The sequence below is a fragment of the Podarcis liolepis genome, assembly GCF_965112155.1.
Source record: "Podarcis liolepis genome assembly, chromosome: 13".
NCBI lineage: Eukaryota > Metazoa > Chordata > Lepidosauria > Squamata > Lacertidae > Podarcis > Podarcis liolepis.
The window spans coordinates 28815281-28843177 of NC_139573.1; the positions used below are offsets into that span (position 1 = coordinate 28815281).

General features: G+C 42.0%; 1 protein-coding gene and 1 long non-coding RNA gene across 2 annotated transcripts; one reads left to right on the plus strand and one right to left on the minus strand.

Annotated features, from left to right (window-relative positions):
• The first annotated feature begins 24 nt into the window (after positions 1-24).
• LOC310690883 lies at positions 25-5787 on the plus strand. Its single transcript, XR_014518248.1, has 2 exons — positions 25-224; positions 1305-5787. It is a non-coding gene; the product is annotated as an uncharacterized lncRNA (long non-coding RNA).
• MED1 (mediator complex subunit 1) lies at positions 2655-27857 on the minus strand. The gene is made up of 17 exons (XM_083469429.1): positions 27622-27857; positions 24786-24895; positions 24382-24460; positions 23257-23311; positions 22370-22502; positions 21583-21611; positions 19598-19669; positions 18714-18788; positions 17884-17957; positions 16660-16749; positions 15622-15733; positions 15269-15393; positions 14121-14239; positions 12002-12203; positions 11221-11316; positions 10996-11101; positions 2655-9129 (listed from the first exon to the last, which is right to left on the minus strand). The coding sequence occupies exons 1-17, from the start codon at positions 27647-27649 to the stop codon at positions 5856-5858; spliced, it is 4779 nt and encodes a 1592-aa protein (XP_083325555.1). The 5' UTR covers positions 27650-27857; the 3' UTR covers positions 2655-5855.
• Between the last annotated feature and the right edge of the window lie 40 nt (positions 27858-27897).

Here is a 27897-nt window from a genome sequence, read left to right on the forward strand (position 1 = left end):
GCGAAGAAGCCGGGAGGGTCCTGGTCTGCCTCCCCCCCCCCCGCCGCCGCCCGCCCCGCACCCTTCCTCAACTCTGGTCTGGGCAGGTGAAGCGACCGCCTCCCGTCGCCAACCCTGAACCTATGCACGTTTCAATGACGATCGTCGCAACGCGCAGGATTTCGGTTCCGATCCTACGCACGTGCGCGGCTCACGGGTGAAGCCGTTCGTCCCTACCGAGCTCGGTGAGGCTTGTAGATATATGTTTTCAGCGCGCGCGCACTGGCACATTTCGGTTGCGCTCAGCGGTGGGGACATGCTCCCAAGCAGCTCTAGTGACTGGCATCCTTATTGATCTTAACGTTGTGCTGAATGGATCAACAAAAGGAGCTGCTTCTTCGTTGCCATCAGTTAAAATGCTTCAAACGCAGCTAAACCCTTTTTCTCTTTTTAATTCTCTCTACCTTCCTCTGGGTTGGAATTATTATTCCCTAGGGTGCCCCTTGCAGCAAGCTGTTTAGCTTCAGCATCCCATCAGGTGCCTTCAGATCATTCTCTTGAGCAACAAGATGAAAGCTTCCAGTTAAGATGATTTGGCTCCTTTATTCTTGGGGGGAGGATTAATTCCAGTGGCATGGTGTCTCATCCAGCTATTGTATATATTGAGGGGGGGGCACACGACATTCTGTAACCAGGTTAAGTAGCTGCCTCACTCCCTTGCATCCAAATTCTGCCAAGACCTGATGGATTGGTAGATAGAGCGAGTTGTGGACCACCTGCACTCACTAGGCTGGCTTTCAGCAAGCCGATTATCCTATCAGCTCCACATACATTTTGGTGGGGGGGGGGGAACATATATAGAGGATGGTTGCCATATACTGGTAGTGATGATACAAGCAGTTTGACAGTGGAACAAACTGTTTTAAAAGGTGGTGGATTCTCCTTCACTAGAGACTTTAAAGCAGAGAATGGAAGACTAGCTACTGGGGTGCAACAGCAGAGGATTTCTGCAAAAGCAAGGGGTTGGAACTAAGATTACCTTTGAGGTCCCTTCCATATAATCTTACTAATTTACTGTACAAGGGCTATTGTAAGGATTACTGAAAGGACTGCACGTGAAACTGCATGTACTGGAAAACACACTGTATAAATGTCAGGCATTCTTACTAGTGTTAATTATTAAACAAAACTATTAAGCTTTTACTCCGATACCATGCATTGAAAACAACCAAAACCAATTAAATGATGCTTTTGCCAGTTGTTTACTCAAACGGGAAAAGAAGTTGATTAAAATTTAGAAATTTGTTTGTATATGAACAATACAGCTCTTCTACAAACCTGGAGGAGACTCTTGAGAGTCCCATGGACTGCAAAAAGATCAAACCTATCCATTCTTAAGGATATCAGCCCTGAGTGCTCACTGGAAGGACAGATCTTGAAGCTGAGGCTCCAATACTTTGGCCACCTCATGAGAAGAGAAGACTCCCTGGAAAAGACACTGATGTTGGGAAAGATGGAGGGCACAAAGTGAAGGGGACGGCAGAGGATGAGATGGCTGGACAGTGTTCTTGAAGCTACCAGCATGAGTTTGACCAAACTGCGGGAGGCAGTGAAAGACAGGAGTGCCTGGTGTGCTCTGGTCCATGGGGTCACAAAGAGTCAGAAACGACTAAAGAACAACAACAAACCAGCATTTTGTTTCCACGCTATATTTCCCCCACCTTTGACTAATGCAAACATTTTTGTTAAATCAAATCGCTGGTCTGCCCTGGGTTCTTTCCTTTTGGAATGTAATGAAATAAATAAAATTTCCTCTAGGAATAAATTTTGGAAATAGAGGAGTACATGAGGACACAGGCAAAGTCCTCCAAGCACACACAAAACACTACCTTCTCTACTATTACAAATTCGACCCCAATCTGTGATTAAGGCAATAGGGCTTCTAAGCCCATTTTAGAAACAAAGTCTGAATATTGCACCGTGTTAACTAGCCCATCTGATTTGGGAAATGAAGAGAAGCAGACACACTTAACCTGGATACCTTCCACTGTCAACACTCAGCATTAGTCCCATATATGCCATCTTCCAATTAAGAATCTCTGCTCCCAGGCAGTGACATCCTATGACCAACTATTCTCATATTACACAAACTCCCACATCCACCCCAATATCTATCTACACAGTCCTTCTCAAGGTTCCCCAGAATAGTTATAATAAACCAATAGGCATCTGTACTGTATTTATCTTCATCATATTGTGGCTTATATTCTATCCATGTCAACTTGTAATGTAAATCAAAGCCTTCAGGAACTAATAGGTGACTAGGAATTAAAAGAAAAAAAGCACTGAGAACTTGGATCATGTACAAGGGGTAACCAACAAGATGTGGTCTTCATCTGTTCAGCATGAGCAGAAGTCCAAGAGTCTGGGGATGCAGACTATTAGACAACTGAGCTTCTTAGACAAAAATGCAGATGAATGTTCAGCACCTACCAGTTCCTGCTAATATAAAACAGCTATGGTCGTGAAGGAAATGCACTACCAACTTTATAAATTTTGAAACGGAAGTTTCAAAAAAGGCGTCCCTCTTTCCAAAAAAGCTCTTACTTGACAATCAGAACTTCATCCAAGTAGAAGCCAACTTTTAAAGTGCAGAAATTGAGCTGAGGCAAACATTTCTATCAAACAAAATTTATTTGCATGTAAAACAAACATGTTATTTGAAGTACATCAAAAAACTAAAAATGGTCTATTACTTCCCCACCTCCTCAGTCACCAGAAGCAGTATTTACACAATTCTTCACAAGAGTAAAGGACCTACCATGTACATGAAAAGAACCAATCTTAATCTCAGGTGAAGTACCTACACCTGAGATTAATAGGTTTGATTCTTTCCTATTTTCTGTTTTGTCTTTACAATACTGAAAGATGTAGGGTAATGTGAACAAATAAATGCACTTTTAGAAGTAAACATGAGAGATTTTAACACAGAAAAGGATTGTGTGATACTGGTATGTGTACTCCCAATTTTAATTGGTGGAACTATTCTTTGAATGGCTTATCTTTCTTCATTCCCTATGAAAAAAACATCACTGCTGGACAAAAAAAGGTATATTGTATTAAAAGTAGAACTTTATTAACATCCTGCTTGCATAAGGTAAAAAAAAACAACCACACAATTTTGGAACCTGTTAGCATGGTAGACTTTAGACTTCCATGGAATTAATATGACTTAATCCAGTTTATGCACAGAGGGCTCATAGGCCACAATAAACCTAATCTCTCCCCTCTTTCCCACATATAATTGGGTGTTCAGCACTTGTGGGAAATGGAAGGCTGGTACATCATCCTCATCCCTCATATGTGCCAGGGAAAGAGCCATTATGACTGATAAGGGAATCCATTCATGAGCAAATCCTGCACCTCTCATACACTGGATCAAGGCTCGTTTTTATTCTGAAGAACCTTTTTGTATAACTCAAAAACCTACTACTGGCCAAGGTGGATGTCCACTGAAAAACAGAAAGTCTCAATTGTTTAACTTTGGGACCCAAAGAATTACCCCTCTAAAAGATCTGGTAGAATTCATGGTTCAAGAGCCATTACCTCTTTTAATATTTTAGACACTGTCCATACCTAAGAATTGTATTACATTGCTCCTCACAGCCTTCATCTTCCAAATACTTTAAACAATTCCATTCCAATTACAGAGGATACCAGAACTATACTGTGCGTCCCATCATGAAAACACCACTCAAATGTTGCTGCTGGGATGCAGCAAGATGTCCAAAGCCTTAAACAATAAAGCTTCTCATTTTGAGTTGCACACTGTTTCTCAGAACCCAGCTTCTTCCCTAAATGAAAAGAATACTGTAAAAACCATCATAATAAAGACAACTGCTGTGGCCTGAACATACACAGGATTACATTCTGTGATGTGGCTATCACAAAAAAACCTCTTGATCTATCAGAGACCTTGTACACACCCAAGTTGTCTGCAGTAAAATGAATTGTGTCATTTGCTCTGAATTTATGATCTGCAGTATCTTGGAAACTCAGGAAGCAGGTACACAAGTCAGGAAAACTCTGCAACATATGGTTGTGTGGGGGTACAGCTTCTCCATTAGAAGCCTCAATGCAACTTCTTCATTAGATAATCCTTGGTGGAGCAAACCTATGACATAAAAGCTGCTGAGAGTGGAAGCAGTTTAGGGTGTACAGTTAGCGATCATAAAGTCCTGCAACCATTGCAAACCCAGCATGGGTGGTTGTATGCCAGGGATGGGGAAGCTGTGACACTCCAGAAGTTGTTGGATTCTGACTCCTATTAGTCACAGCTAGGAGGGCCAATGGTCATGCAGATGATGATGGGAGTTATAGGTCCGGCAACATTTGGATGGCCACAAGTTCCCCATTATTGCTGTATGTTCTAGTATACCACGTGAAGTTCTGTGTGACCAGGTGATACCCTATTCTCTTGAGCATCAGGGAATGTTCCATGTGAAGACAATACTAGAGAGAACAAGACATCAAGGTGAGGGTGATATGCATATAGTTCATGGCCTTCAATGGAACACAGCAAGGCAAATTCTAATGGCAAATCTTAATCCACTACAATACCATCTCCATCTGGTACTGCGTGGTTATGGAAAAATTCTAGAATGTTTCCCTTGTATCTAGGTGGGAGTTGAAGTGCACATTCACTAAGCATATAGGCTCCTTAATAGGTCTGGAGCCCTGTATTACCTCACTGGCCTGTGAGCTGCTTCAGTATGCTGTTCCAGTAACTGCTGTGAGAGGAGTCAAAGATGCAGCCACTTTACTCTGCCTAGGATTTGAGACAACTACCAAGGAAAGTAGCCGCACTGCTGATTCCTCCCATATGACCTCAAGGTTCCTACTTTTCTGGAGTGGTATGTAAAGGAGCCATGTTGCAGTGGATCTTATACCAAAGAGGAAACTGATTCCACACTCATGCCAACAAACCACTTACCAAGGGGAAAAAGTGTCACTCCCACTTATTTTAACAGCATTCTCTCCTAGCTGGGTTTTCAACCTAATTCAAAGTTAAAGAGGCTGAGAAGTCTAACAATCTACACTCACAGCACCAAACCCTCACTTTCTTCTTCCCCACTCAGTTGCCATCTTATACTACCCAGCGGTAACAGAGGAGACATGCATGGAAGCCAACCGTTTCCATGGAAGAAATCAATTTTATAATACAAAGATTAAGTGAAATGGCTGTAAAAGATGTAACACATCTATGTCAAATACTTCACCACCTGCATAAGGGCCCAACTGGTGCTACCCACTGAACAGTTCCATTTCAGATTTTATTTTTAATAGGAGATGGCAGTCAGCACCTTGTGAACTAGGGGAGATACCAGGCACTGAACCAATTCCGTTAATTAATTTTTGGTGTAAATATCAAGAGTATGAATAACAAAACCTAAACAAGCTTAAATCCTGAACACTAAAAATACGCTCCAGAATGGAAATGTTCCTAAAAAAGTGAAGTAAAAGAAATTAAATATCTGCCCAAGTTTCAATTCTATCTTGCAAGTCCACAGGCATGTAACTCTGGGACAAGTGACAGAACTACACCAAATAGCGTGGTGCATTGATTCTTTGTGGTAGAGACTCTGATTAGATGGAAGTATGCATGTGTAAGAGTCCATGTAAACTTCCAAGAGTTGAAGAATATTTTTTCTCTATGCTCCATTTGTCAAGAACAGCCAAAGAAAAATGCTTGTTTTTACCTGAACCCACAAGGGTGTTGTTTGCACTCACAACTTTAAAAACATTTTTTTAAACAACACTATATGAAACATTTAGCCCCAGCCCACTCCCCACCTGGCAACCTTGGCTAAATATTCTCAATTTCTTATCAGGGCAACATCCATGAGATCCTCATCTTCGTCCCCAATCAAAAAATCAGGGCTAGGCCTGGATGGCCTTTCTGATGTAAGAATGGCACTGCTTGTCATAGACAAAGACTGTTCTGAAGAGATAGGAGATTTAGACCAGTTCTCCGTCTTAATGCTGTGAGTTTTCTTTTTGTCTCTCTCTTTGTCACGATCCCTATCCCTATCCCGGTCTTTATCTTTTACTTTCTTCTTTTCTTTTTTGTGTTTCTTATGCTTTTCCAAGCTGTATTCTGGAAGTGGCCGAATTCCATCATCAGAGCTGGGGCTGTTCTGATAGGATTTCTCTGCTATGGATGATCCTGATTCACTCTCGCTGTCAATGTTTTGCGGGGTATATGCTGGAGACTTACTGTGACTGGGAGAACAGCGCTCATGCTTTGGAGTAGACCCACTTATTAGTGGTGATCCATAGCTTTTGGAAGATGTCATCTGAGGCCTTAAGCCATCCCCACCTCCTTCCCCAGGCTTCTGCAAGGTAACTTTGGCTTTAATGCTAGGAGAGCCACCGTCATGTTTGCTGATAATAATCTTGGCCACTCCAGTGCTTCCAACATTCTTTGAATCAGATGCCTTTTTGGAAGAGTCAGAGGAGCCTCCTGAAACAGAGACTTTGGATTTCTCCTTGTCACTCCTTTCCCGCTTCCCCTGCAATTCACCTCCAGAGAGGTTGTGTTTGGAGGACATGGAGTGACTTGAGGAACTGGAACTCTGGACCATCTGTCCATCCATTGAGTCTTCCCCACCAGGGCCACTGGTGACTACACCATGCTTGAGTTTGTCAATCACAGCTGTCAAAGATGGCTTTTTGTTCCGGCTTGGGGACTTGCCTTTTGAACTCCCGTGCTGATTCTGAGATGAAGACATGGAAGAGCTGCCAGATGAGAAGGAAGATGAAGATCCCGCTGAAGAATTTGAAGAAGGGGGTGGCTTCTGGGACATGGAACTGGAGGATCCCATCCCTGAAGAGGACTTCATGCTTGAACTTGATCCAGTCCCAGACATGTGTGAGCTTCCAGAACCGGAACTAATAGGGGACTTTGCTTTAGACGACGGGGGAGTACCTGGAACGGGTTTCATCGGAGAGGCCAGCTTGTCAGAACCGCCCGAGGGTCTAGAATGAGAAGGAGAAATGTTTGGTTTACTCATGGAAGGGTTCATAAGTGATGAAGGCTTCCCTTGAGGTTTGATCTTGGTACCTCCAGAGCCGCTGCTGAGGCCGTGTTTTGTGATGGGGGAGGACCCGGGCTTTCCCACTGATTGGGTGGAGCTTTTGGACTGACCTGATCCAGAGCCGCCTTGGCCCGAGTAGAGGCTGCTGCTCATCTTGGACCCAGAAGACCCATCCGACTTGCTGCTCTTTATTTTGCCCGAGGTCGATGAGGAAGACGAAGAGGACGAGGATGACGATGAGGAGGAGGAAGAGGAGGAGGAGGAATGACTGTGATGACTTTTGCTGCTCAAAGAGGAGACTGAGCCGCTGCTTGTGTACTGCCCATGGGAAGGTTTGCCAACAGTCACTGTTCCCTTGGGAATCTGGATGGTGATTTTGGGTATGGGAGGAGTGGCTACCCCAGGGGGTGTTTGAGACCTGCCTGAACTTCCAGGAGATTTCGAGCCGCCTGTGCTTGCTGGTGGGGTGAAAGGCCTGGTAGACGAACTATGAGAGGGAGATTTGCCTTCTGGCTCCACCTTCCTCCGCTTCTGGACCTTTTCTTTACTCTTCCCATCGCTGGATGGGGTGCGGCTGCGTTTTCCACCCTTGCCATCTAGCCCAGGGCCTGTTAAAGAACTCCCGGATCCATTACCCTCTTTGACCCGCTTCTGCGACTTTTCCTTCCCCAAATCTCCTGTGCTCAGTAAGGGGCTCTGGCTTCCACTATGATGCTCCATGACATCAGAGACCCCCAGAGCCTTGCTGGCAGCAGTGATAATACTAAAGTCGACTGTGTCCGCTTGGCTGCTTGCCTTGAACTTACTCTCCCCTCCATCTCCCCCCAGCACTTGCACGCCCAGAGTACTTATCGTTTGTGATGCAAAGCCCTTGAAGTCATCAGCGTCTCCACTCTGGCTGCTATCATCAAAGTACTCTTCTCCAAAACCGCTTTGGCTCTGGCTGTTCAGGAGGTCAGGGTTGAAATCAACTCCATCAGGGAAAAACTGATTTGAAGAGTCACTGTTTGGGCTCACAGTGGCATCAGCAATCAGGTCAGCTGGATCAGTGTAAGGGTTTTCACTGTTGTTAGACTGAAAGACATCAGGATCAAACAGGGCACTTTGGGAATGCCCTGAACTAGAGGAGTCTCTTACTGGTGTTCCAATAGGAGGGCAATCTTCACTGGTGCTTGGTAGCTTGGATGCTTCCTCTGCTATGTCAGAAAGGATATCTGTCACATCAGCACCAATGCTGTCTGAGCTGGAGAGCCGAACCATCCTCTGAATACTGGGCTGGGTATGAGGTATAGACTGTGGATACGTTGTTGGTGGAGTGCTGCACTGACTGGGAGCTGGTGTAATATGAGGGGTATCTAAAGTGTCAGTGGTCATATTGACATCAAAGATGGGATTCTGGGAGTCAACGTCCATGGAAAACAGCTCTCTCTGGAAGTCATCTTCAGTTTGATGCTTAGGTTTCTCCACCGTGACACGTGATTTTTTCTTCTTTTGCTTGTTGCCCCCTGGACCCATTTCCATCCTTGGGGAGCCAGAAGAGGAATTTTGCCTCTCAAGTGGGCTGTTTCCATAGAGCGTTGAGAAATCCTGAGCTGGGTTGTCCTTCAACAGGTTCATGAGCATGGGGTGGTTCTTGGTGTTGCTTGCTGGAGATGACACAGGGGGAGGGGTATGGTGTGGAGGCGTGGGACTGGAGCCAATAGTGGAGCCCACGTTGCCTGTGATTTGTAGCAAGCTTGTAAGGATAGGGTTCTGAGACACTTTACTGAAGTCTTCCCCGTGGCCCACTGAATCATGCCGTTCTTTTATACCCATGCTCATTGTGAACAAGGTGGAGATGGGTCCCCCGGGGAAAGTGTTGGTTGGGGTGGTGGTGCCACTCATTGGGTTGTTGCCGGTGGTCATGCCATAACCTGGGCTGCTGGCGGGGGGCAGGTTCTTTTTCACCATGTCTTCAACTGTCTCAGCAATGAGGGACAAGGCTGGTGTGTCTGCTTGGATTGTTTCAGCCTTTCTCCGGATGGCTCTCATGGTCACAGGTATTGACATGCATCTATAAGGCAAGGTGGAGAAAAGGTGGTTTAGTGTCATCCTTGCCAGCAGTAAGTTCCCCCATGAAGCTAAAAGCTGTACTCATTATAAACAATTATGAGCAGTGTTAGGTACGCCTCTACAGAGTGAGCCTGACTTCTGTACTACTCAGGCACACTATATACAGGAATATAAACTTTTACTCTTTTTTCTAGAGGTGAATTCTGCACCACAGCAACAAAGTAGCAATTGAGGAGTAAGGAAGCCTTACTCAATTCATTAAAGTTCTCATTAATAAATAGGTGAATGTACTCTTTTAAAAGAGAGTTCCTACTTTATCTTCTTATTCGATGAACATGACAAAATCAAAGCATGTTAAGGCTTTGCTGAACTGAAGAGCCTCTTCAAGTAAATATGGCCTAAGTAAATATGCCACATTTTGAAAATGGTAAACTGAAGAATTGGCCTTGTTACAGGAGGGATGGGGGACCTGCAGTCCTCTAGATGTTGTCGGACTACAACTCCTATCGGCTATGTGGGGTGGGTCTGATAGGAGTTGGGAAGTCCAACATCTGGTGGTCTATAGGTTACCCACCCCTGAATTACAAAGTAAAGTACAGGGCAGACAGATCTAGGCACTCCTTTCATACATGGCTATGCACTTTAATGAAACCCAAATTCTGAACTTCAAACAAATCATTTCTATTCACATCAAGATAAATTTTGGTTATTTTATTCATTTTACTCCTTTCTCTAAAGACTATAGAGATGGCTTGAAGGCCCAGAAGAGATAGAAAACATCATTCTTCAGATTCAGTTAACAGAAGACATAAATTCTACATGTATCATTTCAGCATACATGAAAGTGTGCACAACATACAGAGACCATCATGGGTGAAAAACACATGCCTATTTTCCAGGAGGTCACTGGGTAACCACAGCTAAATGCAAGCTGTAAAATATAAAGTGCATGCACTTTTCACAAATTGTGTACATGCTTCATATACTCTTCTTCCTACACAAAGTGTACGAAATTGCCTTATGTCACTGGTGCATGGACAAGCAGCTATCTCAAACTTCTGCTCCTGGAGGAAAGCTCTTTATCACCAGCAGTAAAAGCAACCCACAGAAGACAGGACTGAGCCTTTTCCTTTTGATAGACAGAAGGGAACCCAAATGCCTTTAATAATTAGAAATCAGCAGCTGACCTTAAATCCAACTCTAAGTTGCAGAGAGTTTTTAATACCAAAGCACACCATCCAAGACAGCAGAGTGTGAGTTGATAGGTCAGGGCTGTCAAAGTGTGGGCACGAGAAATTTTGAGAAAACCACAGAAGGCTGGACTTGCTGCAGTGCCACAAATCTCCATAAGGATTATTGGACATGAAAGGTAACAGAAGTTCTAGTTACCTCTTTCTACTTTATTTGCCATCTATTATATTTTGTTATAAATATATGTCGATAAATAGATAAAAGAAAGAGAAATGTAGAGATGGAAAGCAGGAGCTCCAAGTTAATTCTGGCTGAAAGGGAAGCTAGTGATTGCAGTGTGATGGAAGGCATGTGTCCCAAGCATTTAAAGCACCCCCCCCAAAAAAAATAGGAAAAGGAAAAGGTTCAGGATGACATTGCTTTAAGGATTAGCCCAGAAACTTTCCTCCCTTGCCTGGGGTAGGCTCTCATTACTGAAATAAAACTGCTGTGGTGTAGACTTTTACTGCTGTCACCATTAGAGCAGAATATAAAAAGGATGGTAGAAAAATGTTACTGTAAAATTATTTTTCCCTTGGTAAAACTTTAATGTAAGTGACCTCTGAGTTACCAGGCTTATATTTAACCACTGTCTTCAAAGATCAGTTTTTATTCTGGCTTAAGCAGTATGACATACCTTTGAACAACTTTAGCAATGAAGTCATCTGTGCAGATGAGTGCATCAGAGAGCCCTTTATACAATTTGCAGTTCACATGTGTAGAATCTTGCACATCCATTACCACTGAAAGACACAGAGGAATCACACGGAGGTCATTAAATCGAAAATGTGTCCATCTTCATTCAATGACTGTTTATACATACATTCCCCCCCCTCTAAAAACCCTCCATCCAGCAACTTACCGCAAACTAGAGAGTCATTTACAGGATGCTGAAAGGATACACTGAAACAGGAATCTGACAGAGGGCAGACTTCAAACTGCAGGATGCCTGGGGAATCTGGAAAGACAAAAGAACTTGCTAGCAAAGACCATGAACTTAAAAAGTCGTGTTCACCCTATAGCTAAAATAAGGGAAAGAGAGAAAGATGTTCATACTTTTATTTGCAGCTCAACCAAGACATGGAAAAATAGGTCAGGAAACATTTGATGGTGCATGGGTTGTGTAACAGCTACTCTAATCTTTTCAAAGTTTATGTTTATTATGTTAGCTGCTTCAAGTTTACTCTGGAAGGAAGTATCTTCTATTAATTTTAATAAAATTATTATTAGTTTGGTGCATTGTGGGCTTTGCCTGCTAACTGCCATGTGAGCAGTTTGCTTTAGGGCCTGCTTTCTTTTGTTTTTTATACTCTTGCTTAGTTTCCTTACTAACTGAATGGAAATCCTGAACCTGAACTTACTGGCTATCTGGTTCATGCCTCGCTACACTATTCAGAATTTTGATATGGTCAATAAATGCAAGGGTTGAAAAGCAACAACAGTACTAAGAGTACAAGTATTAACATACATAAATGGATAGAAAAACTGATCTTCCTAGGCAAATGAAATAAATTGGAGGAAAAGCCAAAGGAGTCAGCTGCTGTAGTGATTCAAACCTAACAACATCTGGAGAAGACTGACAGATTATAGAGACCAATATGTTTTTACAAATACTTCAGGCAATGTACCATGGTAGCACTGACCTTCTTTTAAGACTGTTCGCTTGACACAGCTGCCTATCAGAGTGTTGTAGGCCACCTGATGCCTGATCAAATTGAGGATGAGAGGAACCCGACTAGGATGGTGGAAAGCAATTTTGCCGAGCAGAGTTCCCTGAAGACTTCGTCCATCTGGCAAGGGGGCATCTTTGTTGAGGAAGTAGCAGTGCTGCTGTCCTGGCAAAGCCTGTTATGAAGGGTGCACACACAATCTCACATTTACTGCTTGGTAAAGTATGGATGGGTGCTACAAAATCATGCATAGCCACGAGATGAAAACCAAACTACTGTTTTTGAAGAACAAAACTGCATTATTCATTTATACTTTATTCCACCCTTTCCCAAAAAGTCCTACTAGTGGCAGTGGAAGGTGAGTAATGACTCTAACAAAAGCAAATAGATACAACAAAAGCATTGTGTCCACATTAAAAGAGGTAGGAACCAGTGCTATGGTTTCCCAAATTTGGGTGTTTTGGGACTGCAATTCCCAGCAACCCTGACCATTGGTACTGCTAGCTAGGAATGATGGGAGTTGTAGTCCAAAAACACCTAGAGACCCAAGTTTGGGAAACTCCACTAGGTTGTATTTGCTCTCTTTGGGGCTCAATTATATGGCTTGCCTAGTTAATACTTAATCTTCTGGTACTGGGATTAAAATAAGATCTCATTATATACAATCTCATGCTATTTTTTTCCCTAGACATCAGTATAAGTTTAGCAACAGCAGCATAATTTGTCTTTTGAAGAGTCAGTTGAAAGTATTATCAATACATAATGCCAAAAATTTTCTTTTGCAGATCAGTAATCATATCATATGAGGTTCTTAGAACAGGAATTGCCTTCATTCCTTTCAGTCCAAGGTTCACTTTCTCTACTGCACTTCTCTCAATAATATTCTCTCTTAAAAGCAAACTTGAGTAGTGGAACATCTATCAGTTAGGAAGCAAAATGGGGCCATCAAAATGGCTTTGTATAGATCTCACAAGTGATCATTGGTCCAGCACACAGAGCAGGGCATACCCTAGATTTAGTCTTTTGCTCCAAGTGGAAAGGATGGTGGTCTGGAAATAGGAGGGGTAGATTTCCCTCCCATTGGCATGGTCAGACTACTTCCTGTTGAGGTTTGGACTTGCAGTGACAACTCTCCCCTACAAGGGTGGAATGCCATTTAGGATAGTCTATCCTCAGATGCTGATTGAATCAGATTCCTGACTGTTCTGGGTTTTCTCAATAAATAAGGCAGGAGATCCTGCTGAGGCCCTAGTCTATACAAGCAATTAAGAAAACAACTTTCCATAATGGTTAGTTGATGGTCTTTGATTTTAAATTAAGTGTTTTCATTATACACAGATATGGTTGTAAACAGCTTTGATTTTTTATGAGATAGCAGGATGTAAATATTTTTCTAAATAAAATAACTGGGAAAATAAAAAAGTGTCCTGGAACCAGAGCCATGGGATTCCCTGTTCCAAGAAAGCTTGAGCCTTTAACAGAAGTGCTCCAGATAAGGGGTGGAAAAACACTGCACTATTTTGTAGCAAATCCCCTGTTAATGTGTACCAGGGGTCAGCAACCTTTTTCAGCCGTGGGATGGTCCACCGTCCCTCAGACCATGTGGGGAGCCAGACTATATTTTTTGGGGGGGAATGAATGAATTCCTATGCCCCACAAATAACCCAGAGATGCATTTTAAATAAAAGCACACATTCTACTCATGTAAAAACACAGATTCCCGAACCGTCCACAGGCGATTGGGCAGCATTCGGCCCCCAGGCCTTAGGTTGCCTATCTCTGCTGTGTACTTTATGACCACTTTCCCCTGAAGCCTCAAGATAAAGAACAATGGTGGGACTCCACCATAATTTATACTGAAGGCATCATCTAAACCTACCACAAATTCTCTAACAATGTAAAGTATTCCAGTGAGAGAACATAGATTTTCTATACAGTAATCAGATAATATAGCCTGTCTAATCATGAAAAGCTATATATAGGATCCTGTATTAAAATTACTGATATTTATCTGAATGTGCACCTAGAATTTACCAACCTTCTCACATTCTGTGGGTGAAGGCAATTTATGAAATCCCCACTTACAACTTACCGCATAAAAACGCATATTATGATTCAATGGTCCAGGGTCATCTTCCTTGGATAGCTCAAACTGTGTGATAAGCTCATATAAGGGGACATACGTTGGAGGGGTTTCAAACAATGGAATGCCTGAGAAAAGGAAAAAGAAAAAAAAACTATAACCACCCACCCAGAGATTTGTCCTCTCATAAAATACAAGTATTAGCTGTTACCTACAACTTGTATTTGTACTAGAAGGGATCTCAATAATTTTCACTACAACTTGACATAAGAGATGCTTGTTGCAGCGTCAAATTTCTATAATCAGTTATCCAGAAACCACTTGTGCTTTTAATATATTCCAATGTGGATATTGAATGCTAGGAACTGTGAAATTCTTGACATGAAGCTAACATGAAAATCAGCGTGATCTTATGGAGTGCTGCACCTGGGAGAGATGGGTTCAAATACCTGAACACTAATAAATTACACTAGTAATCTTGAAGAAGCAGCAGCAGCAGGATCTTAAACAAGTATATTAGTGAGATAGCCCTCCCATGATCTGTGTGAAGATGAATGAGAAAAGTAGTAGCATTAAAGGCAATCTAAAAGGCCTGAGAGTAATCCAACCTCTGTGCCATGGAAGGCCACATACTGGTCCCTCCCCAATTAGGCAAATTACATGTTTTTCTGTATCTGCTTGCTCTGCGCCATTTGTTTGACTGAAAAATTAACGTCTCTAAGGATTTGGCTTGGATTTAAACAAACACAAAAAACTAGTAACAAAAACAGATTGAGAAGATTAGCTTTTAAGTGGTCAGTAGGGATATGGGAAAAAGGATGAAGACATCCATGTGCTCTCATTAATACAAGACTCTGCTTAGCATTACTCTGATTTCTTGCCTTTTCCCAATTGTATCATTTGGGTTAATCAGTTCCATGATTAACATTAGACACTTTGGTTTTTTTAAAAAAAGAGGAAGACAGTCTGAAGCTGCAGGTATATGGAAAACATGATCTAGGCTGCAGAAATGCTGAAGAACAGGGGAGCAAATATTCATATCAACCCAAAATTTAAAATGCTTTGACTGCTGCCCTCTAGGTGTCAGGTTATGGCACCAAATACATCACTGATGCTAGCAAAACTCTATCAACAGCTTATCTGAAGACATGACTGACCTGTGCAGTTCTGAAGTTTCTGAATGAAAGCCCGAGAAACTGGAATAGGCCTTGGGAACTTCAAGAAGAAGCAAGCTGGCAAATCAACACTATTGGCACTGGTGATTGAGGAGAAAGAAGGTGTCCTAAAGAATAAAAGATTACAATAGTATTACATCTGGGTTCATGCAAATACTTTTTTTTTAACATTAGAAAGGATGTAAATACACTTTGTTCAGTTCTGAGTAACTAATTTATGCCATTAGAAAACTAATATATGCATTGTCCATCTTGGATGACCGTATGGAATCATTCTAATTCATTATGGTAAAATAGCACCAACAAGTTACCAACAAATCATGCCTGTTTCTTACCCTTTGTTGTCCACCGGATGAGATCCCATAATGAGAGGGGCAATTGGAAGTTTGTTCATTGTCAGTGTTCCCTCAATTGTAACACATATGTTCATACCCAGGTAGCGAGGAACTGAAAGTGGAGGCAAGTGTTAACTTTTCAAACAGCTGTATTAAATACAAATAAAAATCCACTGCACAGCAACGGGTAATAAACTGGATGTTATGCATTGCTTATCAGCATTATGTACTAAAACCCTTTAAAGAATTGATCTGGAGGGCCATAGGTTTCCTACACCTGCTTTAAGGAAGAAGTACTTTTAAAATTGAGGGAGTGCCTATTGTACTCCACTTCTCTAATTTGAAAGACCATCAGGTGTGGTGCAATCCGAATAAGAGGGAAGAAGAATGGGTGCAGTGGCAGCAAGTTGGGCTAGACATGGAAAAAAACTACAAATTGGTTCAATTTGTCACTTGGCTGTTTACTACGGTATTTAGTCTTTGCAACAAGCTGCAAACTTCATGGTTGGGGGGTTTAATGTACAAGGTCCACTGCAGGTCCAGTACTGATATTTAGGCTAGATAATTTCCAGGATACTCCATCATGCTCACAATCATTAACCAGAAAACCAGAGAGTACAAGCTTATGTTTCCTACTAATAACCATTGTCTCTTAAAAAAACAAAACACAAACCTACTACTACTACAGTAATCTGAACTCATTATTTAACTGCCTCACTGTTAATCAAGACATGCACATGCCAAGAAACTTGCCTGGAGTCTAGATAAATTAATCCACAGGAATGTTAATAGGACTGCTTGTTGATAAACATCAGTCAGTGTTGGAATATAAGAAGCTGTCAATACTCAACTGACTATATAATATACTATTTCAATATACAAACATTGGGGGGGATATCTATACTCAGGAAAACACAAATAAACCTTAAACCAAAATAAAAGAAATCTGCTGCTTGGGGTTCAAAGAAAACCTTCAATATAATCCAAGGTGTGTTCAGAATGCACATTTGGAAGCAGAAAGCATGTCTAGAAACATACCGTTGTTCTCATTCAGAATAATAGGAGCTCCAGTACCTTCCTCAATCAAATCATAGGGTGAAACATAATACTTCAGATTCATCAGGTGACCTGAAAGAAGAAAGCTTGTTAATGGGAAAGGGAACACAATGGGGGTGGGAAGGTCAGAAGTGATGCCTATGTGTTGATCTGGACATACAAGATTATGTCCACCTAGCATTCTATGTAATTAGGAAGGTCACAGCTCTTAGGACAAAGATCTACAAATTTTAGGGTTTGGGGGTTAATTTTTCATACTACCCACCACCTTCTATTCTCTTTTGCATAAAGTTCCATGTATTCCCAAATCTCATTCTCTTATCTGTGAAGCAGAAACCCATCACTGAGATTTACAGATCTCACCAGCCCTGATCACTGGCTATGCTGGTTGGGACTTTTGGGAGTTGTAGACAAAACTCAGGACTGACAAGGCTGCTCTACCATAGAATAAATTCTGTCCAAACAGCTGGCCTTTTGCTTCAAATAATGTCTTGGTGGAACAATTCAATAAACGTGGGAGACTAAAGGTCATCAACTACATTCCCTTTCCTCTCATGGCACTTAAAATGTGGCTCAGCCTTGAGAATATGCCACCTTCATATTATGACCTTCTTACAAGGAATTCAGTGTGGCATATGTAGCATTGTTTTATTCTTACAACAGTCCCATGAGAAAAATGGCCTGCCTAGTATCACCAAGCAACTTCCTAGTAGGGTAGGGATTCCAACACCCGGAATTAACAGAGAAACCACAGTCACATACTGGCTATGAGCAAAAAAACCCCCAACAACCCAGTAATTTATGATGTGGGTCATGTATACCTAAATTACCAAACATGTATTCAGAAGCTCTGAAGGTTCTTGGTCCTGCTGATGGCTATATCCGGGGTTGGGAAAGAATTTTCCTTGAAGTCACTTTGGCTGCAGATTCTGAGAATATTTTGTCTTTTCTGTTAAGAGGTGGATCACTTGCATTTATGGAGCTCTTTGCTCTGCTATATAGCAGTCTTCCAACATGCATCTTTTCTCTGCTTATGGCATACTGGTTATAAGCTGAGCTCCATAAGGGGCTAATATGCGGATGGGTATTTCAACTCTTTAACAAAAAAAAATAGCATTGCACCATTTCACAAGTCATCTTTAAAGGGGGAAAATGGGCAGTATTGTAAAATGGACCCCTCTTCTGTCACAATATACAGTCGCCTACCTCCACTCCTTGGGGTGAGATAGCCAACACTGCCATGCAGAATCTTGTCCAAAGGGCTTGCATTGGTGGCTTGCCTACAAGCAGACAGAATCAAAGACATATGATAAGCTGGTGCAGAATTAAGACCCCAGACTGCCACAGTATAAATCTTTTGGATTATTATCTTAGACTGAATTTGTAACATGCCCAAACTGAAATTTTAGGTTTGCAGCACTAAGATTAAAAAGAGGAACCCATTTTTCCTTCTGAAACTATTTTTTCCTTTTTACTACCAAGATGATAGGCAGTGTAGGTCACAGGACAGACAGGTGGTCTTGGATATGGGAGCCTGGAAATCCAGGACCACCTCCTCATTGGACTTTAGCAGTCAATCTTTCAACCCCAGTTCCTCAAAGACCAAAGGTAGTTGTTGGGTTTGTTTGTTTGTTTGTTTGTTTGTTTATCTTTCAGTTTTAAGACTCTGGATTCCATAATGCTACCTTTGGAAACTTAAATAGCAATTCAAATTTAAGAAATGTAATATGCAAGCTTCTTTATTAATAAGCATCTATTTCTATAGACTGCTTTAGGGTACAGTGAGTTTGACTGTGTTTGTTGCATTCATCTTCATGTGAGCCCTTTAAACTTGATCATAATCTGCCAAATTTACAGAGGGTGGAACGGAGGCTAAGGTTGTGGCTTATCCGGGGAATAGCTAGCGGATCTGTGATTCAAGTAAGATTTGAACTCAGTTCCTTCCAAGTTCAATGTTCTACTTCCTGAACAGTATTGCTGCTTAGGACATCAACAGGTAAATGCTGGGTTCATTCAGTAAGGCAAACTTCTCTTACCAGTACATCCCTGCCATCTTTGAAAGATCAAGCTCCAAGGACTGAAGAGCCAAGTACATTTTAGTTTTCAGTTTGCTAAGGAGAAAAAATAAAGTATTATTTTAAAATTGGTACAGAAAAAAAGACAAAGATGCTTAGATGTGGCAACCCTATACACATTAACCTGGGAGTAGGTCTCTTTGAACTCACTGGGACTTCCTTCCAGTATACATGTATAGAACTGCACTGTGAGCCAACCAGAGCACTGTCCAACCAGTAGTAGCCTTCCATGGAAGGGCTCTCAACCGTTATCCTACAAGATTACAGACATGCCAAGGACTTAAGCTTCAGACTTTTTACAGCTTATGTAGTTATTTCAGTTGAACACCAGAATCTGGAAACCACCGGAAGGGAGACTGCTCTCGCACTCAGGTCCTGCTTGTGGACTTCCCAAAGGCATCCGGTTGGCCACTGTGAGAACAAGATGCTGAACTAGATGGGCCATGAAGTTCTTACATTCTTAGCTTTCCTAAAAAAAAATCCCTTTTTGACAAAATGAAGACATATTCTAAGACTGGCCATATTTCTAAAATTTCCAGTGCACACAAAGGATCCAATCTTGGCTGCACAACTCTTTTAAAAAAGATGCAGATTTTAGCCCCTTTTTTGTTCTTTCTAGCGTCAGAAATACTGAAGTTCTACCTTAGCTTCCTTTCTTGAAGTTGGGAGAGATAATCAAGAGTGGTAATGCAGGAAAGGGATGGGGGTGGCACATAAAGTAAGGAGAAAAGGAGCAGGTAGACATATAATTGGGCAGGGTTTCAACCACTATATGCAATGCTCTAACAAATATGTGACTGCAGGTGTTGCCGCATCACAGAAATTACGACTAGTGGAATGCTTACTTGTCACCAGGCAGTTTATACAGATTGACAAGACCCTTCAGGTGCTTAGAAAATTCTTCAAAATTTCTCTCTCTGGGAAAGAAAAACATATCAATTTTAGAGAATCTGGCAGAATCATACATGCCAGAGATATCTACAGTTAGACTCACCTAAGAGAGTTGGCAAAAGGAGTCAATTTCAACATTTTAGCTCCAAAAGCACACCCTACTACAGCACTCCTCCAGTAAATTCCAATATGCATAATATAATTCATAGGAAAAATAGATAGGCAGCCCCCCCCCCAAATACTGGAGGGTTGCAAGTACTGAAGCTTCCATTTCAGTATCCTTACTTTGAAATGTTATGGTCCAAGCTGCCTGCCTATGGTGCTGTGCCCTCTCAAGCTGTATGTAGGCTTCAGTGCTCTTTTGCTGGCTACTTGTCCTCCTGGGCCTTCTCGAAACTCTCTGAGAGGACTTTTTCCCTATGTGACTCTCATAGCCCTGAAACCACTATTCTGAAGAAGAATTTCTAAGAGAGAAATCTTTAGAACAAAACAAATTATTGTAAGGCCTAGGTGGTTGCCAACAACCCTATTCTCCTGATAGAAGAGAAATATGACAAGTTCACCAGTGCAGTGCCTGATGATGTCAATGCACCTGCCAGTACCTATGGCATCTGCCAAAGGTCTCAGAAAATACCCCTTCAAAAAGTCACAATGCAAGAGAGACTATTTGCTCTTCCCCCTCCGTTCCTATTTGCACTGGCTTGGCCTCTCCTAAACACGCACCCAGCAGCCATTTTGTGCTATACTATGCCCCTTCGGTAGCCATTTTATAACTAACATTCACAGTGCTTTCTTAAAATTCCAAATGTGCTCACTGGCTGAAAAATGTTGGTGATCCCTATGTACAGAGTGACAACACTCCTAACTTCTTATTAAAGACTCAACCCTGCCTTCTCCCCAGTGGATGAGAACAGTCTTCATATAATTCCAAAGAGGAAGTAAAGACCTTCTGCTGAAATCTATGCTTTTAAAAACCCCAAATGTGCAAGTTACAATGACTTATCCAATGCATTTCAAAGACCTTCGTGGATAAATAGGGACCTTTCAAACATGAGCTTGAAGCTGCTTTACAATTCTGTTTGGAGGGCAAGACAAGCAACTACTTGACAATTTGGTGGTAACAGCAAACTATGGTTTGTACTAGGGAAGTAACTGAATGAAATGGAGAGCCCACGGGGAGGATGGAGGGCCTTATCATAAGGCCCATTTATATAACACCAAATTCAACTTGGTGTTGTTTGAATCAGCTCAGTGAATACAGAATATATATTGGGTCTATGTTGCACCAGTGTCAACATACTCTTCACATGTTGTGAGAGAGATTTGGGTCAGCTGTACAAGTCATAGCTAATTAGCCACCAAAGGCAGGAGCAACATACTACATCCTAAGGAAAACTGCATGCTTAAAAGGCTCATTTTGGCAGGGTGGTGCTTTATAACAGGAAAAAGAGAACGGAAAAGAAACCTGATTATGGTGCCCCTAAAAATTCCATATTGTTTGGACATTGGACTTTTTTTAAAAAAAGCAAGTAAATAAACATTCTGTTTCATGGTCTCTGATACGGGCTATTTATGCTGCTTTTTAAAAGGGTCAGAAACTGAAAACTGGATGAATATCCTCAGTTCATATGCACCCACTGTTTGTTGTTAAATCTAAGCGACACTGCTGCCCCACCCAGTACTTCAATTCTTGTTCATTCCAAAATCTTCCCCTCACCCTACACAATTCCTGAAAAGCACTATGGTTGAGAAAAGATCTGTACTCTATGTTCTAAAATAGCCAATATGGTGGATGAGTAAGCCACAATAAATCCAGAACGCTGTATATAATAAATTGTACAAGAGACATTATAGGGAATGGAGAAATGGTTGTAGCCATACAACAGAACTGCACAGGGAGAAGGTATGTAGCCAATAATGAAAGAGACTTAGTACTCACCTTAGATGCTGCACCAGCTCTGGGCAACTCTAGAAGGGAAAATAAAAATGTGTGCCACAACTTCATTTGAAACTGTTGCAGTTATTCAGCACAATGGAGCTGGCTTAAATTGTACATGACTATAGGGAATGTCAGCTTCATGCGAGTACAAAACCCTAAAAACTTTCCTAAACAGTCCTACAGGATGTTTGGACAATGCAGAAGGCAGGTCAGAGATGTCCAGTGTTTCAAACACTGGGTGATAAGTAAGGATGATTAGAAATGACTGCAAGCATTTTGAAAGATGAGACTATAAAGTTAAAAAATGATCTCAATTCTTACGCTGCTCTGACAAAGAACAAAAAATAAGTTTGGGGAGGGGGAGAGACTTACAAATGGTACTAACTTGGTTAGCAAGCTATTTGTACCACACTAGTAATAGGGCAAAGGGAGCTTTGACTTCTCTCCCTACTACTGAGAGATCCAACATTTTATTAAAGGCTGGGAAATGATAGCCTCGGTTTTGAAAGAGTAGGCAGAATGTGAAAATGTGACAGCTTGTGACTTTTTTACAAGGGACTGGCTAAGAGGACTTAAAGGGAATTGGGCTGAATAGATCACTTTCCTTCTGGAGAAGTGTAAAACTAAATGCAGGAGTAGAGATATCTGGATTTTAGGAAGCTGTTAAGCTCAGGGTTGATACATACTGTAGTCTGCCCTGTGCTCTCAGAACATAGTGGGTTGTAAAAAGATGTTTCTACAAACAAAAGAAGGCAGAAGTTTGGTGTGGCCTTCATACTCTACGTACCACAGGGTTTTCTCCATGATGGGCCACCTTAACATCGCACAGCTGTCCTGTAGGATCCAAATGGACTTCCACATAGAACATGTCTGAAGTTATGTAACATTCAGTGCCATTTGCACTAAGATGAGATCCAAGACTAACACACAAGGAGAGAAAAGGTATTCAAACATGAAAAGCCTTATCAAATACCAATCAATAGCACATCAATTAAGAGTTTGGCTGGAGGCATCTATCCTGATCTCCCCTGGAGGCTCAAGATTGATAATAATGGGCTGCATACAGGTTAGCTGCACTGAATTTATACTGAACCTGCAATCTCAACCTCTCTTTCAGGAAGTAAGTCACAGTGACTTCAATAGTTCTAAACAGCCATAGATAGGATTGTACTGTAAGTCTTGATTAACTTATCCTTTTAATTCCAATGAGAAATAAGTGCAACAACCAATCTTGATTCTAGTCCAATGTGTAGGGTACATACCTCTTACTTTTCTCTTTCTACATAACCACCATGTGATTGTTATTTGGCAACATTCCTTTTTTTGAAATTTTTATTTCAAAACCAAAAAATGGCAACATTCCTTTCCACCCATCCAGGGCAGAGATGGAACTAAACTAAAATCTAAGTCTAATTAAATCAAACATTTGATCTGCTGGACCTCACTGAAACAAAAACTTTGGCTTCTACATTCTTAAGCGTGTAGTATAAACAATGAATTAAAAACAAAAAACAAAAAATGTGGTTGGTTATAGTCTCAATTAGCTCTTTAGACGAAAAGGATTAATCTTACCCATTGGCGAGGAACCTATGGCCCTCCAGATATTGCTGGACTAAAATTCCAAACAGTCCCAGCCAGTGGGGCCAATCGTCAGGGATCATGGGAGTTACTCACCCATTTTGTCTTGCAATAGACTCTAAGCGATCTGTCATGGCAGGGAGTGATGTCACTAGGAGGAAGATGAGCTTGTTTAAAGCCAAATACATAAGCAAATTTATTAAAGTCCCAATAGGTGATATCCAACCAAGCCATACTCAGACCCACTGAAATCAATGGACAGTTGATCTGAACTGAAAGGGGGTGGCAGATATACAGGTTTATCTTTCCATCTGCTGGGCAGCTGGAGCTTTAGCTGCCTGAGAAGGCCATCTCACCTTCTCAGCCCCTTATCAACTATGAGGTAGAGGCAATGGCCAAGGCACTTCTATTTGTCACTGAACTTGTGCCACATTCCAAAGATGCAGCCCAAAGACAAGACTCTGCCTCTTGGTCAGCAATCCTAGAATTGTAGACCCTTACTCCACAACTTGTGGAAATAGGAGTAAAAAATTGATCCTGGACTGCCCTCAGATGTGTACATAAGAGGCAACTGCTGTGTCTGTACTAATTTAATTAGTTACTTGATTAATTAAACTTGATGTCAGAAAGTGACAGAATTGCCACCTCACAGCAGTGGCTGTTTTAAAAGGGGGATAACCAGGATATTGAACCATGCAGAGATTCAACACACAGTCATCTGACTGGGAACTTTGGTCTCACAGGAGCCTTTCGCTTGCCCAGTTTTCCCATTGAAAAAAAAAGAGAATTACTATGGTACAGGCTGCAAGTTTTGGTAACCGGCCTGAACAGGAACATAAACAATCTTTCTTCTTCAACCAGACACCAAGAGGTTAGGAGTGTGTAATATAACATGTGACTATACGAACAGTGATAATTGATTCAATGAGTCTATTGAACATGAGCATTATACATGTCCAGTATGCAGCTTACCCATTACAGCAACACAGAGCCCAAGAATGCAGTTATAACATACAAGGCCATAAGTTCCACTAAATACAGTAGGACGTCTGAGTAAGCATGCAAAGGGCTGTCCAATAACCTTGAGGGTATCATAGTAATTCTTTGTGCCCATCTAGTACAAACCATATAAACACCTTTATTATCCTAATGTCAATTCCTCCTAGTCTTTTTTTTAAAAAACCACAGACACTTATTTATGTTTCAGAAGCATCTACCAACCTTTTAATGCCTTCTGCAAAGTTTCCAAGCAGCTGACAAGATTCTGGTGACCAACAGAGTTCATTACAACTCGCTTTTCCTGTGTTCAAAGGTGATGGAGAGAAAAAAATAGAGAAAGTGTTCATGCACATTCAGCAATACTGTGAAAAGAAAGCTATAACTATAGCTATAACAGCAGCAAAGACAGTGGTACCAGAATGGAGAGCATGTCATAGAATTCAACCCAGAATCTTCTGTAACTGCTGGGGTTCTGTGAAAGATGCACACATTCTGTGAAAGATATCGTGGCAATTTACTGTTGACAGTGCCCTCTCTAAGTAGACAATCTTGACAATCACTGTTTTATGAAAATGTGCAAGGAGATTTTATCAAGTACTCCCATCCAAAATATGCTAAACCCTTACCATAACTTGCCGGACAAGCTTCATGGTTTCTGTCCAAGGTCTACTGTTAGGGTTAAACTTGACATGAAGCCTTTCTAGAAGGGAACTCATCTTATTCAGTTTCTCCGTTTCTATAAGAGAAATTGCAAGTCAGTGAAGCATACGATATATTTGAATTTCAGTCCAGAGATGCAGGTTCACCAATTTCCCTGCATAACACCCAGAGAACATTAACTTGAGCTATGTGACCATGAATAGACTAAAGTACCTTGCAGAATGGGACCATGGTACATGCAATCCAGAATTATTTACAATACGTACCATCAACATTAGGTAACCAATGGCAGGTACTGATCTATGTTCTCCATATTTCTTACATACAGGTGTAAAAGAGATCAATACTGTCACAAGTAAAATATCAAGCTCAGGACGCAATAAGAGGGCTTAATCTTACAGCGAGCACAGCTAAAAGGGGCCTGCTTCATATTATTTAACCTCAGAACTTTATTTAAAATCCTATGTTAACAATGGAATGGCAAAATCAAATGGAGGAGGAGTTCAAGATGTTGTTGTTTTAAAGGCAAATATAGCTCAGTGGGTTTACAAACAGAAACCCTAAAGTTTAATATTTTGTTTCCAGTTAAAGGACCTCAGGTTGATTCTTTTGTATCTACTGGAGTTGATATATTTACTATTAATGCTCTCTGTGAACGTGTGATTCTTAAGTGATGCATCCCTTTCTGAGACATTTATAAGAAGGCAGGTTAAACAGGCATTGTTTTCAGCTATCCTACTGGCAAACTAACAATGCTGTAACATCTAAAATGCACACTGCTGCCACTTTTAACATAGGAGGCTTCGCAAGGGAGCAATTACTTCAATATTTTTAAACCTCAGAAAGCAAGTTAGGAAGCATCATAAATAATGAGCAAAAGATTTGTAAAGAAAGCCGTAGCAAGAATATTTACTTTCCTTTTTTCAATGGAAAGTTAAGTAACCTTTAACACAAAGCCGTAAATAGCAACTCACCTGACTGCCCGTGGTGAAGTAAGAACTACCTCCAGGTAACAAGGCAGGAAAGCTGTAAACCCACAAATGACTAAGAGGTGCATGTTGGCAGGCAGCCTAGATTTTTTTAAAAAAAGTGATTTCTTTTTGGATGTTGCTATTTTTCTGACAAGTTTCAGAAATGCAGAAGGCATCAACACCTCTAAAACCATCTCCATTTAATTATGGGTATTATGTATGTCATATACAGGGCTGGAAAAGTTTCAAATTCTTAGGCAGTTGCTGAGTGACAAGTGGAGTCAGCGTATTTCTAGGTAGTAACACAACTGCATTTTTTTCTTTCCTTGACATTTCTACCAAGATATCTATCTCCAATTTAGGATGATCATCTTATATTGTCATATACTCAGCATATTGGTCCATCTAGGCCACTACTGTCTACTGATGGGCAGCTAAGCCTCATGCTATTTATTGGTCAGACAAAGGTCTTTCAAACCACTGCTGATGGTCTTCTAACTGGATATACCAGAGATTGAATCTGAGATCTTATGCACACAAAGCAAGTACTTTACTACTCAGCTATGGTCCACCCTCACCAGAAACCTTAAAAACCTACTCTTCACTATGTGTTTTGAAAAACAATAGATCACTCCCTCTAGCATGTCCTCCATACACATCCCTGTGTCTTCTAGCTAGTCACTGCTTGCAGACAAAAGGCTTGAAAGAACCTTTGATTTAACTCAACATGATGGTTAGGCATATGCTAAAGAAACATTCAGCTCATTTCTGAGGTTTAAGTCGATGAAAGTCCCTTTCTCTTTCTACAAAGCCCATTTCTTGCATGATGGAGGACTGCAAAGGCTACAGTCCTAAACATGTACTATAAGTCGGGCCAACTGAACATAGTGAGGTTTACTGCCAAGTAAGCACAGTATAGGATTCAGCAGTAAATTCCACACCCGCTTCTGAGTTTTGGGCGTTCCACCAAGCCCCTTTCCACCTGCAGGATGGGGAGTCTGCAGGCTTCCAGATGTCGTTTGATCCCAGCTCTCATCAGCCCTAGCCAGCATAGCCAATGGTCAGTTAGGATGGGAGCTGGGGCACAGCACCATCTTGAGGCCCACAGGTTCCTCACACTCGCCTTAAAAGCAAGCAGCAGAGAGAGATCGAGCACGTTTAAATAAAGAAAGCCAAGCTTGTTTCCCGCCCCCCACTGAAGAAGCATTCAACTGTTGCATGCTTTGCAGATACTACCATAGGAGCAGACTCCTAGCCCCCCCCCCCGCCCCAAGTTCACAGGCATCGGCATTCAAATGGCGTGCATGTGCTGGATCTTGTGATTGATTGCGTTTCACCCTCACCCCCATATTTTATAGTAGTAGTAGTAGTAATAATAATAATAATAATAATAATTTTATTCAAGTCGACACCCCTGGATGCTACATTTAAAAAAAAGGGGGGGGGGGCTTTTTGAAAACTCCAATCTGCACATAACTCCCGGAGAGGAATTCACAAATGAGGTCCGACGTCTTCCCGGAAGCGCTTTCCTCCCGTCCATGGAAAGAAAGGAAGGCGACTCATGAACCTGCCCCCCCCCCCGTAGCTCTCTTTGAACGAGGAGCAGTGAGGCCCTTCTGACCTCTTCGCCAGAGAACTTCCGATGCTGTTCCGCAGCTCAAAGCATTAGGCGGCGTTGGCGGGTGAACCTTAATGAAATCTACAAACCGCCGCTCGGACTCCCTCCCCCCTTGCTCTAAGGGGCCTGGTCTTCCTATGAAACTCGAGCACCTTCACCCGCAGCATTTACCAAAGGAAAACGAGAGATCTTGACCCCCCCCCCGTCACTCACCCTCGGCGCCCCCTTGGGCCGCCTTCATCCCTCAGGAGCGTGGTGGAGCGGGAGAGGGGCCAGGTGCCCCCCTCCGCTCTCCCTCATGTGGAGGTGGGGGGGAGAGGGCCTCTCCGGCTCCGAGGAGGAGGAGGCGAGGCCGGGGCGAGAGCAGCAGTTGGCCTGAGATGCTACCCCGCAACAACCGCCATCCCGCCGCCGGCCGCGCGAGACCAAGTCGCGCTTCTTCTCGCGGGATTCGAAAAAAAAGGACAAGGGGAGGGGAGAAAGTTCACG